The sequence below is a fragment of the Agelaius phoeniceus genome, chromosome 3 (assembly GCF_051311805.1).
Source record: "Agelaius phoeniceus isolate bAgePho1 chromosome 3, bAgePho1.hap1, whole genome shotgun sequence".
In the NCBI taxonomy this organism is placed as follows: Eukaryota; Metazoa; Chordata; class Aves; order Passeriformes; family Icteridae; genus Agelaius; species Agelaius phoeniceus.
Genome location: NC_135267.1, coordinates 101,968,813 through 101,983,978, shown reverse-complemented (window position 1 = coordinate 101,983,978; position 15,166 = coordinate 101,968,813). Strand labels below are relative to the sequence as shown.

At 39.7% G+C, this 15,166-nt stretch overlaps 2 protein-coding genes across 4 annotated transcripts in view; both read left to right on the top strand.

The window, feature by feature from the left end:
- Window positions 1–15,166, top strand: part of COMMD1 (copper metabolism domain containing 1) — a 66,589-nt gene that overhangs the window by 15,061 nt on the left and 36,362 nt on the right. For 2 of the 3 annotated variants that reach the window (XM_054629537.2, XM_054629538.2), the window contains exon 2: window positions 3,347–3,628. In XM_054629537.2, coding sequence (XP_054485512.2) covers window positions 3,347–3,628 — 282 coding nt within the window. Of the gene's footprint in view, window positions 1–2,992; window positions 3,107–3,346; window positions 3,629–15,166 lie in introns of those variants that run through there. The other variant, XM_077176011.1, reaches the window with a different exon arrangement.
- The window catches only part of B3GNT2 (UDP-GlcNAc:betaGal beta-1,3-N-acetylglucosaminyltransferase 2), a 73,364-nt gene continuing 61,686 nt past the window's right edge, over window positions 3,489–15,166 (top strand). The window contains exon 1 of the mRNA XM_077176009.1: window positions 3,489–3,628. The gene's annotated coding sequence lies outside the window, so the exon portion shown is untranslated. The remainder of the gene's footprint in view (window positions 3,629–15,166) is intronic.

Here is a 15,166-nt window from a genome sequence, read left to right as displayed (position 1 = left end):
AATAGCATGAAAGGGAGACTTATAATCAGATATATTTCATCTGTCTCCAGATATAAGCACAGAAGAACCACTCATGTTTTAACTTAAATCAATCCTTAGAAATACCAATCAGATGTATCCACTATAATTGGATATTCTATGTAATAAATGAGCATTGTTAAAAGTAATAGAAAGAACTGTTTGTAATGCTATGCAGAATATGATTTGAAGTATAATTTTTTGCCAAGTTAAACTAAAACATTTCCCAAGCTTAAAAAAAATCTGAACTGAAGCCCTTCATATAAGCAATGGAGTAGAATTACATTTGTTTAAAGAATAGATTGTGTAAATCTATCATGCAACAAGAGACCAGAAAGATCAGCAAAGACTCTAAATAGTCTTTCGTTTTTTGTCCGCAGTGAAATGTTTCCAAGTTAAGATGAAAAAGAATACTAAAATGAGTTACTGCTCTTATGTGACTTGAAAACCATTATAGCCAGTGGGATTTGTTTAGGAATTTCAAAGAAAATATGTCTCCACGAATCAAAATCTTCATGCAGCTGTACCAAAATATAACTCATTGATTGTTTGTACCCACTTCCAGTTAATTTTTTTAAAGGAATTTTTAAGTAGTAGTCATATTTCCAAGAAGGGAGAGATTCTAGTCTGAATGATGGATTACAAGGCTGTGTTATTTAAGGTATGCATTATCTGATAAACACTGCACCAAAATACAGAATGATTGCTGCCTTTTGGGTTCTTGGCTGTGTGCAGTTTCTTTTATGTGTAGAGTATCAAACTGTCCCTGTTGTGTGCACATGTGTATATGAGGGAGGTATAAATGATGGCCAATTATCGTACATGGTTTCCTTCCTCTGGTTTTATGTGGCACTCTTTTGGTAGCAAACTGTATCAGGGTGCTTATAATACATAAAGGTGCAGAGTTTTTAAATGTAGCTCACACCACACCTTAATTAATTGTCAATCTCTTGATGATCTTCACCAAATAGCCAGGTTGAACTGTCCTGTATATGCTCTAGTAATACTGGTTTGTGTTCCTTATACTTAAAATTTCAAGTTTGGTCATAAGCTTCCTTGTCTGGATACACTTCAAAGTCAGCTTTATATCACGTGTCAAGCACAGTAAGGAACTTTGTGTCTGCAGTTTTTTATCAGCTTAGAAGGGTGCTGCCAGAAATCTTGCTGCATCTTGCAAAAAGGGTTGTTGTGAAGGGAGTGAGGTTAAAAAAAAAATTCCAGAGGACTGCAAATGTGAAATGCTCGAAGGTTATGAAATCAAGCCTAGAAAAGGGGTGCCTGGTATCACCATGAACCTGCATTAGGTTAACATTTAACACAATTGAGGTGTTTTGCCATGACACCTTTGCTTCACTCAGTGCAGAGGACACAGTTTGTGTTCTTGGTTTCTGCACAGGAATAAAACAGAAGGCAATTTTCTGCACAGCTGAACTGGGAAGAAAGTCTGCATCTGAACTTGATCTTGGCAGGGCTTGCTGAAGGTGCTGGGCTCTGTGCTTGTTGATTCACCTGCCCTCCTCCCCCCGTTCACATCAACCAGCACAGGAGGAGTACACGAGCAGTAGCAGTGTCACACAGCACACAAACACAGATGTGGTGATGTGAAAAATATTGAAGCAGAAAATACTCCACACTGCTGTTAGGAGACAGTGTAAGATGTGGCTGTAGAAAAGGACTGTAAGTCTGAATGGCTTTTCTTCTGGAAATAAAAAGAAGTGCTGTTTTCACTTCCAGCATAATGAGTTATTACAGGATAATTACCTCTTAAGTTAAATATTTCTGATATAAAGCAAGCAGTATGTACCAATATGTCAAATGCCCTATAGAAAAGCCAGAATGGTGCACTAGGCAGCTCAGATTTTGTAATAAAATCACAGATGCTCCTATTAAGCTGGAGCCTTAATACAGCCGAGGGTTTACTCCTAGTGTTGATTGCCATTTCTTTTCTCAGTCACATAACAGATGGCAGCTGATCTATTGTGAAAGCAAGGCAAGGCAGCTCATCCCTTGTAAAAAAACACTACAAACACCTCCATTTTTAGATCAGCACTGCCCAGTTTGCAGACAGGCAGTGTGAGGTGCACAGTGTGTGTGTCCAGCCCAAAGCCACTCGATGTCACAGCCCTGGCTAAAGGAACGAGGTCGTAGCTCCCCAGTGCCTGGAATGCAGCTGTAGCAGTACCACACCAGGGAAGATTAAATAGAGGCACATCCCAAGGACTGGCTGCACTTCACCTTGCTGTGCTCCATGTCAGCATGTGCTTGGAGGTGGTTTGTTCATTTTGGAGAAGTTGCATCCATTTTGTGTGAAGATGAAGCAAAAGCATCTGCTTGAAACGACAATGAGAAAGCTTAACCACAGCTTCCTTTTCCTACCTCCCATCCTCCCTCTGCAGCCATATATAGCAGCAGCTAGTGCCACTGAGACAATGCAAATACAAGGCTGTGGGTTTGTCAGTTTTGAAAAAATAGATGGAAAAAACTGGATAGCTATATAAAAAATGGGAGTTTAGTAATAATAATAATAATAATAATAATAATAATAATAATAATAATAATAATAATAATTTCAGTTGCTGCACAGGGACGAGGAGTAAATAACCCCTTCCACTCTGTTGCAAAATACAATTAATGCCTGACAAAGTCCACCAATGCTCTAAAAGAAGCTGCAGGTGCATTGTTAAGGCTTTTTGGGCCTTATGGATAGAATAATACAGCTGAAAAAATGCAGTTGCATTTGGCATTTTGACTCTCCCTTGAAAGGCTTGTGCTCTTGCTGCTGCAGGCCCTGCTTTGCTGGTGCAGCATTTAGCAGTTTTGCTTCCTTGTTTGTGGTGTGGAGGTGGCAGATGAAACTGTGGGTGTTGCAATGAGCTGGGCTGTCCCTTCACTTGTTCCAGCCCACGAGCACACCTTCTTTGTCCCAGCCTTCCTGTTTCCTGGCCCAGCAGGGCAGCAGTACTGTGCCAGACCTGACACAGTGTTCGTGGCACTGTCCATTTGGGAATGCCTGTGGCACAGTGGGGAAAGGGCCAGGAGGCAGGGATAAGCCTCCTTGCTACCCCATACCAGTGCTGAATTCCAAGAGGTACTCCCAGCTCATTGCTGGAGCCAACCCACTCCCCTCCAGCTGCTGTGGGGCAGGAATCTGGGATTAGTAGCAGACACTTGCAATTTGAGTTTTAATGAAAGGTGTCAGGTTATTTGCATAATCTGGTTTGTTTGTGCAATCCCATTATGATCGAGTATTTGTCAAACCCTAAAGATGTGTCCTTAAAGTCCTCAGTTAAGCAAGCTTTTCCCTTTTGCTCCCTTTATTTTCCTACAGTCAATTGCTTCAGCAGACATGGATTTGAATCAGCTGGAAGCTTTTCTCACTGCCCAAACCAAAAAACAAGGTGGCATCACATCAGATCAGGCTGCAGTCATTGCAAAATTTTGGAAGAACCACCGGACTCAAATCCACGAGAGCCTGATCAATCAGAGCCGCTGGGATAATGTCCTGAAAAACATGAACTGGAGAGTGGACCTGAAGGCACAGTTGAGACACATTGATCAGATAAACACTCCTGTTGCAATAGTTGAAATGGAACTGGGAAAAAATGGGCAGGTAAGCTTCCTTTTGCAAATACATAAACCTGATGTAGCTGCACATGCACTGAGGTATATTGCCTATTGCTGAATTCACTGCATCCAAATCAAGCCAGTTGATTCATCACCACTGGCCCTTTAATGGACTTGAAATTGGGGTCCATCTTTGGATACAAAGAAACATTCTGGGTGGTGAATGCAATTTTTGCGCTTTTTTCCCTATCTTCATATAAAGAAGATATTACATATATATTAACATGTATATATATATATGACATATATATTCACAGCTCTCTTTACATTAAGCTTGAAAAATCAGAGGATGTAGAAATCTAACATGATCTTATAATTCTGTTTGTATACCATGCTCTGAAAATTCAATTAGTCTTCTTTTCTTTTAATTCAACACTAAAATTAGTTAAAGTACGCAAAGTAGGAGCTGAAAAAGAGTAAAGCTCACAAATTACATTTTAGAACAAATGAAGGGAAAGACTCCTTTTTATTTTACATAACGCCCATTCTTATGTTACTTATTACCTGTCACATTATGCAATCTTGCCTTATCTGCCTGAAAGATATCTATCTATATATATGGCTCTATCAGTGCTGAACATTGCCTTCCTTTTTTTATCTTTATAGTCCATAGGATTGTACAGCTAAAGGCACAGATTCCCATCTTCACATTTGCTGTTGTTTTCTAACAGGAAATATATTTCAATTTGGTAACTTCTCTCTGTGATGTTTTAGTAAATTTCAAAACCTCATTTCTTAGCAGTAGCTACTGCAAATCATGCCATTAGCTGATTTGGGAATTTTGATGTTAATAGTTAACGTTTAGCAAGGTTCCTTGTATTTCATATTATTGTAATAGCAAGAGTGCCTGAATTAGGAATACCTCGATCCATACACCCGGAATATACATGTGCATAGGAGTGATTGAATTCCAACTTGGCTAAGCCAAGCCAAGAATGAAGGTACATATTGTCTGAGATCCTACAGAGGCAGAAGGTATTGTTGGAGTTGTTCTGTTGGTTCACTTTCCTTTGCAGTCAGTGGAAGCTGATCCTCCCTGAGCCTTCCACTTGTGGTTCTCTGCAATGACCAATACAATAATGGTGTGTGCCTTCAGGTTTTTTCCTGACCTCAGAGAAATGGAGTTTTCTGCTCAGGATCTTGAGATTGAAAATGATTGTGTTCTATTAGCAGCAAATGGAAAAAGGTTGCTTTGAATAAAAAGGTTACAAGGGAGCACATTATAATGAGTACATTGAGTACATTAGTGAGCAAATGGCAGAAATACCTACATTCATTAAAAAATGCATCCTTAACTCAGAATCATTGTTGTGTTTCACAAGGGGATTATGTAGTTAGTGACTCCTGTTTTGAAACTGTTTTTTCCCCCAGTAATGGATTTTACAGTAACATCAAGCAGCAAGGACATTTATATTCCTTTCACCCTCTGCAGAGAGAGTCAGGGGATGGAGGAAGAATACACATTTCTGAGACACTGTACTGTCTCTTACCAAAGAGCCCCACAACAAAATCAAAATGAGTTATTTTAGCAATGCCCCTTCATGCTGCAAAGGGAAATGTTTGTGCAAATGCATTTTTGGAACTGCCATCAATCACAAAATTGCCTCCTTCCCTGAGGGTACCAGTGAGCTGTGGCAAGCCTGGTGTGAGTTAAACTGGTCCTTACTGAAACAGCCATGGAGTAATTAGCATTGTCACCTCTTGAGTCAATGTACATTTGTTCTAAGGAGCTCTGCTTTCACATAGCCTTTGGCTGTGCATTAAATAAGTTCTCTGCTGTAAATCTTTGGGTTGAGGCACTCTACATCAGGCTCTATGCTTCTGTGATGGGATGAGGTTTGGGGTTTGAGGACCTCCTGGAAATATAGGTCACAGAGACTCCTGCTGGAGGTTGAACAACTTGTTACACACTGGATCTAGCCCACTAACTTGAAACTGTCATGTTTTATAGTCTTTATAAGTATTTTTACTTTATTGCTAGCACATCTCTTCTAAATATCAAGTTTTGTAGCACATCAAATACACATACCGGTACCTTTCCTAAGTTTAGAAGAGAACATATTTTCTAAACAGTTGTCAGCCATAGATGGGATTTGATGAATAATGAAGATCTGGCTTTGAAGAAGAAAGCTGACTGATGATTCAGGAGTAAATTATTCACAACAGACTGTTTTCATTTGGACACATGATAACAGGGGAATATACAAATGCATTGATATGTAATGAATTGACATGAATATTTCATGGTTCAACAGAAGCAAAGAAATGCTCTGTAGAAAATGTACCTTTCCAGAAGTCACTCTGATTCTTCTCAGTGCCTCTGGGTTGGATTTAGGTCTCTGCCCAGCAGACCAGGCTGCTTGGTGGAGCATCTGCTCCTTCTACTTCAATAAATAACTTTGCTTCCTGCTTGCCATCTCTGAATTTTAGTCAGCTCTTTCATGAGAGAAAGACTCTGTGTGTGAAACCTGCCGTGGTTTGGAATGGGGAATTAATTGGAAGTGACTGGCTCATAAATGCCACTAGCCTGAGTTTATGTCAATTTTGTCAAATTTTGTGAATGTTTTCTGACTGGAGAGAGGTGCTTTTGGGTGTGAGAATCCATCACAACTTGCATGCATTAATTCTTGCTAGCCTTGCCATTACTGATAAGAGAAAAAAATGAACCCTTTTCCTAAAGTGCTCTTGAAAACACTTCTAATGAGGAACATTTGAAAATACCATGCTCTGAACATTGAAAATTTTGATTCAAGATCTGTAAATTGGAGTTTGAACTCTTCTTCAGTAAAGATTTTCCAGCAACATTAAAAGTTTCCTTTATGCTGGTGTTGTAGTCTTTATAGATTCTGGCAGGTTTATATTAAGATTAAAGGCAGATGAACATGCTAGTCATCAGCTTTGAAATCCCATTTTCTTTAACATTATGAGTAAAAATAAAATTATAAAGCAGTTGCACTGTAGCCTGCATTTGCCTTCATCTTATGATATTCAGTGCTCATAACTGCTGGTCCATTTTTTCCATCTTTTCTTTGGCACAATGGTTTTATCCTCTTGGGTTTTTTATCTACCTTGCCGGCTTTCTCTTAAAACATCTGTAGCTACCTGTCCCCTTCTTTATGTCCTTTTTAATCTTGTTCTCCCTCTCTGAGCATGTCTGTAAAGCTCTTTTGGCATGAAATTTCAGGCAGACATGAATCTGCTCAGAGGGATGGGAGAGTGAGCTGGAGCATCCTCCTTCTCATGCCCTTCCTGCCCCTCTGCACCAGCCCTGCTCCACATGGTGGGCAGCCACTGCTGTGCAGTGTTGGCTTACCTGCACATTTCAGTCCCAGATTTATACCTGTCCTTGCCACTGACAGAAAGTTACTGCATGGGTTTTGTGCCATGCTTTGGCACAAATATTATATTCAAACTTGTTTTCTGGATTTTGTCATGTTATTTTCCTTGTGAGATCTGCCTCTCCCCTGGGGCTGTGTTCTTCCTGTGGGCTGATTTGCTAATAAGTTTTACTTCCTTTATATAAAGAAAGTAAAATTATATATTTTGCATTATATATTTTACAGTTTAATCAGTCTGAGACTGATCAGATATTACAGATCAGCTGAGAATTTGTTCTTGGCTTTTCTGCTTTGGCTTATTTACAGAATGGGTATTTCCACATACATTTCTTTCCAGTGTTTAAGATACCAGTAATCCATGTAATATCACTTCTCTTGGGTCTTTGTTGGATCTTAAAGCATGTTTTATGATCAAAGAGTATTTTTTGCCCTGGTTTAACATGAAGCTGGGATTCTCCTGCAGGATTCTTCCTGGAAAGTCCTGAGATAATCACATCAGGATTATGGATTAAAGGGGTTTTTTTTCCCAAAATATTGTGTCTCTCTTCTCTTTCCTTTTCTAAAAGCCTCTACCTGCCAGAGGGGTCATAACAGTTAATGATATACAGTAAGTAAATACCACAATGTAGCAAATACTAGAAGCTACCTACAAGGTAAGAAATGAGGATAGCTTCTTTCAGAGTTAAGGGCAAACAGCAGCCTTTCATTCCATATACTTTCTCTGGTCTGAAATCACCAGGGATGTGTATCTTCACGAAAAACAAGTGTTTTTCTTTAAAGAACATGCAAGCATTAGTAACAGCCTTTTCAGTGAAAGTCTAATATTCAATACTTATTATTATATTTTGATTGTCACTTTAAACTCTCCCCAGTGAGATAAAATACTTTCTGATGAAAAGACTTGCTAGATGAAGTGCACCTTTGCCAGTGCAACAGAATACTTGATGCTGAAAAAGTAGGAACTGTTAGCTGGCAGTTTACCTACTGTCTGCTGGTGGCTGGGTCCAGACCCTGATAATTCAGAGAAAATACTACTAGTACTAGTACTACTACTAATAATAATAATAATAATTCAAGTAATAATTCTATTAGTTCATGTGTGGAAAGTGTTCATAAGGAGTATAGACAATTGTCATGTGCTGTATGTTGGAGATAAAATGCTTCCAGTATTTTGAAGGTCTGGAGCTTGATGTTTCATGAAGTTTTAGTTGCAATGATTATAAAGGTTTAATTAATGTTTTGAGAAGGAGTAAAGTAGGTCTCAAAGTAAACTTCTGGGAGATTAATTTTTTTTCTGACTTGTTAATTATGTCCATGCTACAGAAATATAGGCTGAATTTTCTATCATCTGTGCTATAAAAAAATTATATTTATTTTTAGCATTCATACATGAGCATGCTTTCACGATGTAATAAAAAAAATAGTAGAATTTATCTTCTATAAAAACTCTGTCCCTTGCTGGGACTACACACTGAACACTGCTGAGGATGTGGTGGTGTTTTGTGCATTTTTCTGAGCCATTTTTCTCTTGGCTTTTGTCAGCTGCAGTTATCCCCAGCCATAGCTGTCACTGCTGCAGAGAGGTCAGACCAAGAGAACATCAGGAGTACACTCATGCCATAGGGAGGAAGGATTATGGCTGTGCCTACTTTTGCCTCTGTGTGACTCCAGGTCAGGCTGCTTCAGAGATATGGCTGAAAATAGCCCCAGATAATGGATCTCCAGGCTTTTTTATGTAGGAACTGTTTGAAAAGGCAGATTGCTTTTTGTAGGGTATTGGTGTGGGCAAAGCGATGCGTGGGGAGATGAAAAGCAGCTCCAGGTACCCAAACCAAAATAACTCCAGCCAGGCCTGCAGAGAGGAAGGAAAAGCAACCACCAAACCATTTTTCCTTTCCAGCCATAATCTGTCTTAGTCTTTGTAACTATTAACATCATCAGAAATGATGTTCCCATCAAAAATGGGAAAAGCATGAGCATTTATAAGCCAAATTAATCAACTTAACTCCAATGGGCTTAATATTTTTATTTGATTAAAATGATGGAATCTGGTAAGTAGAAGTCAGTTGGAAAAAAATCACCTTTGTGGCCAAGCTGAATGTAATCATTTGAGCTTTTGTTCACCTTGGAAATTTATGAGCTGGAGGGAACGGTTACATAAGGGCAGTACAGTGCAAAAGCAAATAAAAAATAGAGAGGGCAGCAGGTCACTCCACAGAGAGGAAATGAACACAGTTGACTGACTTAACTCAGTTATTTACTTAATCCTCTGCATGGCACTCTCTGTAGTCCTTTGCTTTGACAGGTCAGTTTTTGTCACCTTCTTGGAGTGGAGAGAAACTTGGGGAACAAGAAGAGAATTTTGTTATTTGTGGTTCTTGGGATGTGGAAGAGTAATAAGTATGTTAAGGAGATAAGAGCGTTAAATGGAGGTTTTAAATAACTGTCTGACTCAAAAGTGTCACTTTTCCACTGGGTATACTTGACAGTATTTTTTACCTCAGGTATACATCCTATACAAAGCAAGGATATTCTGTAATCAGTAGTGCTGACAGTTTCCATGCTGGTTTATTTGTGCCCTGTATATGTGGATGTGCAAGTGCACACATACTCATATATTCCCTGTCTTTACTCTGGAACTGGATTTGCTGAAGTAATTAAGTAGAATAAGTTAACTGAGATAGAAGTATTGATTGTAGCTGAGCTCAGGATATTACAGGGGAAATTCTGCATTAATTAAGGATGAGCTGTACGAAGCAGTGATGCCTATTTACTGCCTTTCATCTGCTAAATTCAGATTCAGTTCTGGACCCTTGAATTTTTTACCTTCTCAGGTCTTGCACATTATGACAGAGGATTTGCAATCTGTTAAATATATAATATCAGTGATATCGACAAATATTTTGCAATCTAACATCAATCAGTTCACACAGAGCAATAAAATGTGGGGATAGCTTTGATGAAATGTCCTCCAGAGCATCTCTTGCAGCCTTGAGAAACAAATTGTAACGAGTCTGGGACAGGGGCACCTGGGGTCAACAGAGCTGGCTGTTGAAAATCGTCCCAGCAAAAGTGTTTCACCACATACCTTTTCTTGGGGTTGGCTCTACAGAGTCAGAGACCCTAAATTACATCTCCCCCATCACCAGAGGAATTGTTCTGTTTGGGGCAGGTTGGCAGAGTAGTTTCTGTGTGATACTTGCTCTATGTCACACAGAATTGCACAGACAGTGGGATTGCCTGTGATTATTTACACTTGCCTGTGTAAATAATCACAGGCAATCCCACTGTCTGTGCAGTTCCCACCACCACGGACTTGGGGCTGTGTGGAGAGTGTCTGCAAACATGCAAATTAAAGCACTGCATTTGCACAGAATGCCAGGCTGGCACCATTTGGCTGCATGACCTTGCAGCAAAGCCAGTCTATAATTGAGGTCAAATTAGTTAAAGGACCAAAAATTGTAATCTCCCTAGCATCTTTTTAATAGAAGTCAAAAGTTTTGCATGATTCTTGAAAAACATTTTTAAAAGGGGGAAATTTCTTTGCTGGAGAGCCTGTATACAGCAAATCAAAGCCTCTTTGCATCTTAGGTCTGGTGGTGGTGTCAATCTGTGTTCTTCAGAGGACTTGGATATCAACATAAGCAAGTAATTTGTTCATGGGAAACTCAGGAAAAAAAGGAGTTGTTATGAACATCAATGCCCACTGCATTGGCTAACAATGCATCTTGTTTTTACAGGCCTAGCCTGACCAAATACCTTTAAAATTGTTGTTTTGCCAGTTAGCCAGCCTTGCCCATCTTGACACTATGCCACGTTGCTGCTGAGAAGTGCTTTGGAGATCCTTTCAGGTGTGTCATGATCTCTTTTGAAATCTGTGAGCATTGGCATTCGGGGTGCAAGTAAGAGCAAACAGGTTCTTAATTTATTTTAATTAGGAAGAGCTACTGCAGGAGAAGGTGTTAGAAGATACAAAAGGAGAATGCTAGCACATAACTGGGGAGAAACACTTGTAGAGCATGAAAGTCTTTTTGCTGCTTAATCCTTTGTATTCTCTTTATCTTAAATATATGTGTGTATCTATATATATTTGTATACTTTTCATAAAAGATGGACTCCCGTTTTTGCTGTGCAAGAATTGATGCAGCAGAAGAAACAACACAGTCCACAGTGGCAAAGCAAAATCCCTTCAGTTCATGGCTAATTCTCAGTGTAATCTTTTCATGGAGCAGGTATTTCCATTCTAGTTTCTGCAAACTAGGGCTTTCCATCCCTCTAGAGCTTCTACTCATCCTAGGTAAATATGAAAAAAGATAAACATAATTTTTTTTCCTTTTCTTTTCTTCTTATCATTCTGTTTACAAAACCTCTGACAGAGTGATTCCACAGGTAGCTGGCTGGAATCTGTTGGTGGGCAAAGCTGTCCTTGGCAGTTGGTGGCTGAGCATTAATGCTGAGGTGCTGTGAGCTCCCTGCACGGAAATGCAGTTAATCAGCATGTGAAAGGCTTGGGATACTGGCCCCCTATTTGGATAAAAGCAGGTCTCACTCCTGCTGCAGTTGCTCTTGCTGTTACAAACCACTAGCAGTGCTGCTTAGGGACTTCCAGAGGCCAGCAGAGAAGTTTTGGGGGAGGCTCGTGCCCCTTCCCAAGTGAATGAATGAAGACTCACTTTGTAGGAAACAAAGCCTTTTTTTTTTACAGGTTCACTTGCTCTATGTTAAATGGATTTGTCTGCTCCTTGGTATGCTGGCTTCATCTTGTCAAAGCGTAGACTGAAAGAAAGGCAGTAAATGGAGCTGCCACAGAAGATCACACATGGATTTGAGAGGGTGGTTTTGGTGTCAGGTCTTTTCCTTGCTGCCAGGTGGACTTGAAAAGTTGCTGACTTTTGCTATGTGTCCTCAGCCTTGTGCTGCCCCAGCAGTGACGTGTTCATGGAGCTGAAAGTGGCTGAGTGAGTCCAAATGAAATTTTTTTTTTGTTCCCTCCCTACCCTTTTATTTTTTTTCACCCACATTATTTTTAGTGTAGATCAATTTGTTGAAGGGACAAGTTGAGGGCAAAATTGAGCAAAAGAAATTGAGAGCTCTGTCTTGCCTTGAAAAAAATGCTCATTTAAGCATACATGTTGAAAGAGCCACCATTTAAAATTCTAGCTAGTGATCTCTTGAACAGAAATGAAGCAGCTCTCCTTGAATGCTGAAGATAACTTCTCTGAAGTGCCAATTTTTCTTCCAAGAATGGAGGAGGAATAGAAAATGAGAGGCACGGCTGTTGGATGAGTTTTGTATTGTGGAGTTCATCTGGAGAAGGGTGGGAAAGGTATCTGGTATGGAGATGATCTAAAAGGGGATCTGGAGGTGGCAATCTGCACAGATTGCAAGAGCAGGGGAATCTTGATGCTTTAACAGCATTGATATTCTTTGGTTCTAGAAAGTTTCTCAGCTACATGGATTTGTGACAGCAACAATGAGAAGCATGATTGAAATACTGGTCCTATTCCTTGCCTGCTTATTTTGTCTGGTGTTAGTGGGAAATGTGGTAAGCTGAGCCACAGCTTGACTGAGTTAAGTGAAGTGATCCTGTAAGTCTGGGAACAGCAACATCCTACAGTCCTGACTTACAGCTTTAACAAATAAACTCATTTATTGTTCAGAGTTGGGGTTTTTTTGGGGTTTTTTTGGTTTTTTTATTCAATAGTTACAAGAAGTTGGTTGGTGTTGACAGTTTCATCCTCAAAACAGCTTTCTCTGTTTCCTTGCATGCATCTGGTCCAGTTTTTTTTTTTCTTTTTGCTTGTTTTGAAAATACTTACAGAGGCACTGGGGTCAAGCATAAGTTTCCCTGCTTTTCTTTGAAAGGAGATGGTTGGGAGGAGATCACTGGCAAGTGCTTTTGGTTAAGACATCATTGTCCTATATACTACTTGAGGAAATGACTACTTTGAACATAATTCCTGGAGCAAATCCTCTTCATTTAAAAAGAGATTCCAACTTACAAAAGATACAAGACAATCCTTTGATTAAGAAACCTCTTGCAGCTGTAATTTTGCATAGACCTTGACACAAGGGGTTTTTTTCCTGTCCTCCTTTCAAATTATCAGTTGCAAAACTCCACAGAGATAATCAGACATGCAAATCTTCAATATATTTTTAGTTCAACTCACTGATGTAGATTCATTAACATGTTAATGTGACAAGGAAAGCATAATTTAAATTGCATATGCCTAATTTGGTTAATAGATGCTTGAAATACTGTCCAAATTTTAGACGTAGCCATACTTGATACCAATTTTTCAGGACTTTTTTCCCCTTTTAAATCACAAGGAGAGTACAAAACCTCTTGTTTTATGTACAGAAATAACTTTGTGGTGCTTTTTACCCTGACTATGCACAACCAAAGGACCTTTATGCTGGGAATCAGTGTTCCTTGTACACATTGTCACATTCCTAGTGATTGAATTGTAATAAATTGCATCAGTGGAGACCTAGTGAGGATTGTGGTATTGTAATTTGAGTTCCCAGACTGCATTAGGTAGAGTTAGACAGGAGATAGAAGATGAAAAGAGAAAAGTTTCCTCGTGTTCAAATATGGCCAAGCTCCACCAATGCAAATCAGGGATGTGCTTGTCCTGTATTTAATTTGCAGTGGCCTAACTAAATGAGATACAAATTACTACTGGAATTAGAATTAGACAGCTTCTGAATCTTGGTTGAACATGCAAAGCTGCTATAATATCCAGATTTTTTTTAAAGCCCTGAAGTGGTATTTGAATGCTTACAGGCAATACACTTTTCAGTCAATTGATTCCATTTCTGTTGAATCACCCTCAAAAGTGAAGCTGTGCTTTAAGGACTATTAAAAAATTTCATTCCATTTAACCTGTAAATATGCCACAGGACTTGAGAAAATGAGTTTGATAATTGCTTTTTTTTTGGAAGACTTCAGCCTGGAAGGCAGCATCTTAAAAGGGCTCAGCATTGAGGAGAGTCTCTAACGGAGCCAGTTAGAGCCAGTTACGCTGGCCTGACTTCCTTGGGCTGAAGTAATGAGGTGTGACAGATCAGGAGTGCAGTGCATCATGGTCAGGACCAATAACCCCTTTCAGAAAATTACATTTCTGCTCTAAGCAGTCGTTTTGAGTTGTCTGCAGCTAATTGTAAACCACCTGCTTTTACAGAAAGGGAACTCTCATGTTTCCCAGTAAATATCACCATGATGCTCTGAGACAGCTATGAAGTGCAGCTGTCTGGGAGAAAGCTCAAGTCTGATCAAATTTAATTAGACTGGAACCTGTTCCTGCCTACAAATATCTTGATTATACAAAGAGACACGCCACTTGACAGAATTGGCTTTTGTAATAGCTACTGCTGTGAGAAGGTGAAAGAGAGGTGTGGATTCACCTGCTCCTTCTCACTGAAGACTGAGCTGAGCAATGAGCCGTGTCTGCATCCTGGTGCTCACCCAGAGCTCACCAGAGAGGAGCTGGAGAAACCCAGGCTGCTTGAGGGAATGATAAATCTTTCTGCCTTGGACTATTCCCTCAAAGAATATGGACTCCATAGGAAAGCAAACATTACTAGGTCAGCTCTAGGAGCCTCAGGTTTGGTGAGATAGATTCCAGCCTCTGTCTGAACTGCCTAGTGATTAATGCAGCTTGACAACTCCTCTCAAATGAGTGGTATGGATAAAACCTTATCACTTTGTTCAGCTCAGGGCAGTGGAAGCAAACTGCCTCAGCCTTCATTTTTGAGGAAATAAAAGCAGAAAAGAAATGCAGCACCTCCCATTACACTGTGGGAAGTGTAGTTGAGTGAATGTCATTGAACTGTCAGCCAAAGCAGTGCAGGCTGCTGGGTGAGAGACCTGTATTTGCATTAAATCAAAACTCTTGGGCTAAAAATTAATGCAAGTTACAAATAAAATTATAAAGAAAACCTCTTTAAATGTGAGTTTCTTTTTAAATGCCATATTGAACAAGCACTGAGTTTACTGAGCAGAAGCACTTGCAGGTTTAAGCACACCAAATGCTTTGCATGACAATTAACAGCGTGGATAGGCTGTGATCCAGGAGCACAGGAGATATGGCATGGTCTGGATAGGAGGTGTGACTGGGCCACTTTGTTCCCCAGCACTTTCCTCTGCAAGCACACCAAGTCAAGAAGAAAGACAATACCTGCAG